We start from the raw sequence: 2,393 nt of genomic DNA, 5'->3' as shown, positions 1-2,393 counted from the left end.
ATCTGTACAATCTGTTAGGTCCGTCACGAGATACCTTAGTATACGGGATGACGGGGATAGGATGAGAGATCGATGCAACAAGGTACACGAAGCCGAGACAGATATATGTGCAGTTACTATAGTTTAATGTCGGACTAAATACAATAGGTCATAGCGTGACCGTGCTCGGGCGGGGACTGACACGGGGACCGGTAGCTTGCGCCCCTCCACAGTGCGGCGCGACCACAGCGCCGGATAGCGTCGGTATCGATACCCAACATCTCCCCCCTTGGGAAGTTACCGCTGAGAGTAACTTTTAGCGGATGGATCCAAGATTAGTCTTTTCGGAGCCATCCGATTACAAGCGGGTCTAGCCGGCGTCGACAGGTTTACAGGAGGGTTAGGTTCCTGAATGACTGGGGTCTGGGCTGCAGGGGATGCAGCCGGCTGGTGATCAGCTTTCAAAGTAGGAGGCGTCTCCGGCGTGGGCGGCTGTAGGAGCGACCAGTCGTCCATAAGACTCTCGGGCCGGGTTGACGGGTCGGAACCTCCCTTCCAGATATGATTGATGTGGCGGTCGATGACTCTTCCGTCTTCAAGGCGTACAGAGTAGCGAGTTTGTGATAGTACTTTATGAATAACGCCTTGTTCTCTTTTGTCCTTGCGAGTAAGGACTATTACGCGGTCGCCCAACGTTAGGTAACGGGGTCGGGCGCCATGATGTTTCAAGAACTGCTTCTCCATAGCTAGCTGTTTCTCGGCAGAGGCTGGTGGAGCAGGCTCGTGAGTCTCAGGCTTCGGGAGCAATTTCGAGAACGGGGAGTTCATTCGACGTCCGAACAAGAGCTCTGCAGGAGACTTTCCTGAGGGCGATTCTGAGCATGGAGTGTAACGGTAGCTGTGCAGAAAATCAAACAGCTGTCTCTTCCAATTAGTCGGGTCCTTGGCGATGGCCCTTTTTACCGTGTCCACCATCCTCTCGGCCTGGCCGTTCGATTGCGGGTGGTTGACCGCAGCCAGGAGGTGGGAGATCTGCATTTCCTTGCAGAAAACAGCGAATAGTTCTGATGTGAACTGTGTTTCATGGTCGGTGACGAGCACCTCTGGTGGTACGAACCTGGAAAAGAATTCACGACACAAATCGACAGTGCGGGCTGAAGAGATCGTGGGTGTAATTGCCACGCCTAAAAACTTGGAGTAAGCGTCTACAAAAATGAGTAGATACTGCCCTTCAATTGGACCAGCGAAGTCGATGTAGACGCGTTTCATTGGTCGGGACGGAACAGGCCATGGATCAAGTGCTTTGATTGAGAGTTTCTGGTTCAGCGCACAGGCGTCACATTGACGTACAAGGTGTTCAATGTCGTCGGACATTTTCGGCCAGTACACGAATTCTCGAGCTAACTGCTTTGTCCTTCTAATGCCGGGATGGCCCTTGTGAAGAGCTGCTAGAATTGTTGGCCTGAGAACCTCTGGGATGACCACTCTGTCTCCGAAAAGTAAGGTGTCATCAACGATACTGAGATCTTCTGAGCGTCTTTTAAAATATTCAAGTGACTCCGAAACTTCTTTTGTCTTCCAATCTTCACTGATGGCTTGGAAAACCGAACGTAAGAAAGGATCTTTCTTTGTTGCTTTTTTCAGATTATTCCGGAGTTTCTTACCAAAGAAGTCTATTGATCGATTTTTTAACTGGAGAAGCTCCGATTCCATTGCTTGGATGCTAGCTACTTGGAGTTCCTCCGCGTTATCACGACGAAATTTGTCGATCAAACAAGATAGGGCATCGGCATGACCAAAATCTTGAGTGCGGATAAACTCTATTTTGAAGTCGTAGCCCATGAGTCGCAGTGCCCAACGTTTGAGCCTAGCTGCTGTAGTAGCTTTGAGTTCCTTGGTGTTCTCAGTTTGCAGTAGGGCCACGAGGGGTTTATGATCCGTTTGAAGTATAAATATTCTTCCCCAGACGAATTTATGGAATCGTTTGACGGCTGACAAGCGCGAGGGCCTCTTTTTCGAGCTGGGAGTAGTTCCTTTGAGCGTCGGTAAGGCTCTGCGACATATGGTAGACTGCACGTTCATGGCCGTTTGAGTCTCGTTGAAGAAGAACGGCGCCAATTCCAGTGGCACATGCATCTGCTGCTACTATCAGCGTTTTCGATGGATCGTAGTGATCCAGTAGAAGAGGGCTGAGCATGACCTTCTTGATTTGATTGAAAGCGAGATCATGAGTCTGGTCCCATGACCATGTGCGATTTTTTCGTGTGAGATCTTCAAGTGGCTGTTTCATTTCATGTAGATAAGGGATGAATTTGCCATAATGATTCACCATTCCTAGGAAGCTTTGTACTTCCGGAACCGAGATAGGCTTTGGCATGCTCGCTATGGCACTGGTTGCTTCTGGATCAGCTGAT

General features: G+C 49.7%; 1 protein-coding gene across 1 annotated transcript; it reads right to left on the bottom strand.

Annotated features, from left to right (window-relative positions):
- Positions 1–276: 276 nt before the first annotated feature.
- Positions 277–2,115, bottom strand: LOC112454492 (uncharacterized protein K02A2.6-like). The gene has a single exon (XM_025015930.1). It carries the CDS (start codon positions 2,113–2,115, stop codon positions 277–279), a length of 1,839 nt encoding a protein of 612 aa, XP_024871698.1.
- Between the last annotated feature and the right edge of the window lie 278 nt (positions 2,116–2,393).

The sequence above is a fragment of the Temnothorax curvispinosus genome, unplaced genomic scaffold (genome assembly GCF_003070985.1).
Source record: "Temnothorax curvispinosus isolate PA1 unplaced genomic scaffold, ASM307098v1 QBEX01005093.1, whole genome shotgun sequence".
NCBI lineage: Eukaryota > Metazoa > Arthropoda > Insecta > Hymenoptera > Formicidae > Temnothorax > Temnothorax curvispinosus.
This window is presented reverse-complemented; position numbering and strand designations above follow the sequence as displayed.

What these genes read in the sequence shown, in the direction of transcription:
- LOC112454492 (XM_025015930.1), bottom strand. Translation starts at nt 2,115, where the DNA reads ATGCATGTGCCACTGGAATTGGCGCCGTTCTTCTTCAACGAGACTCAA.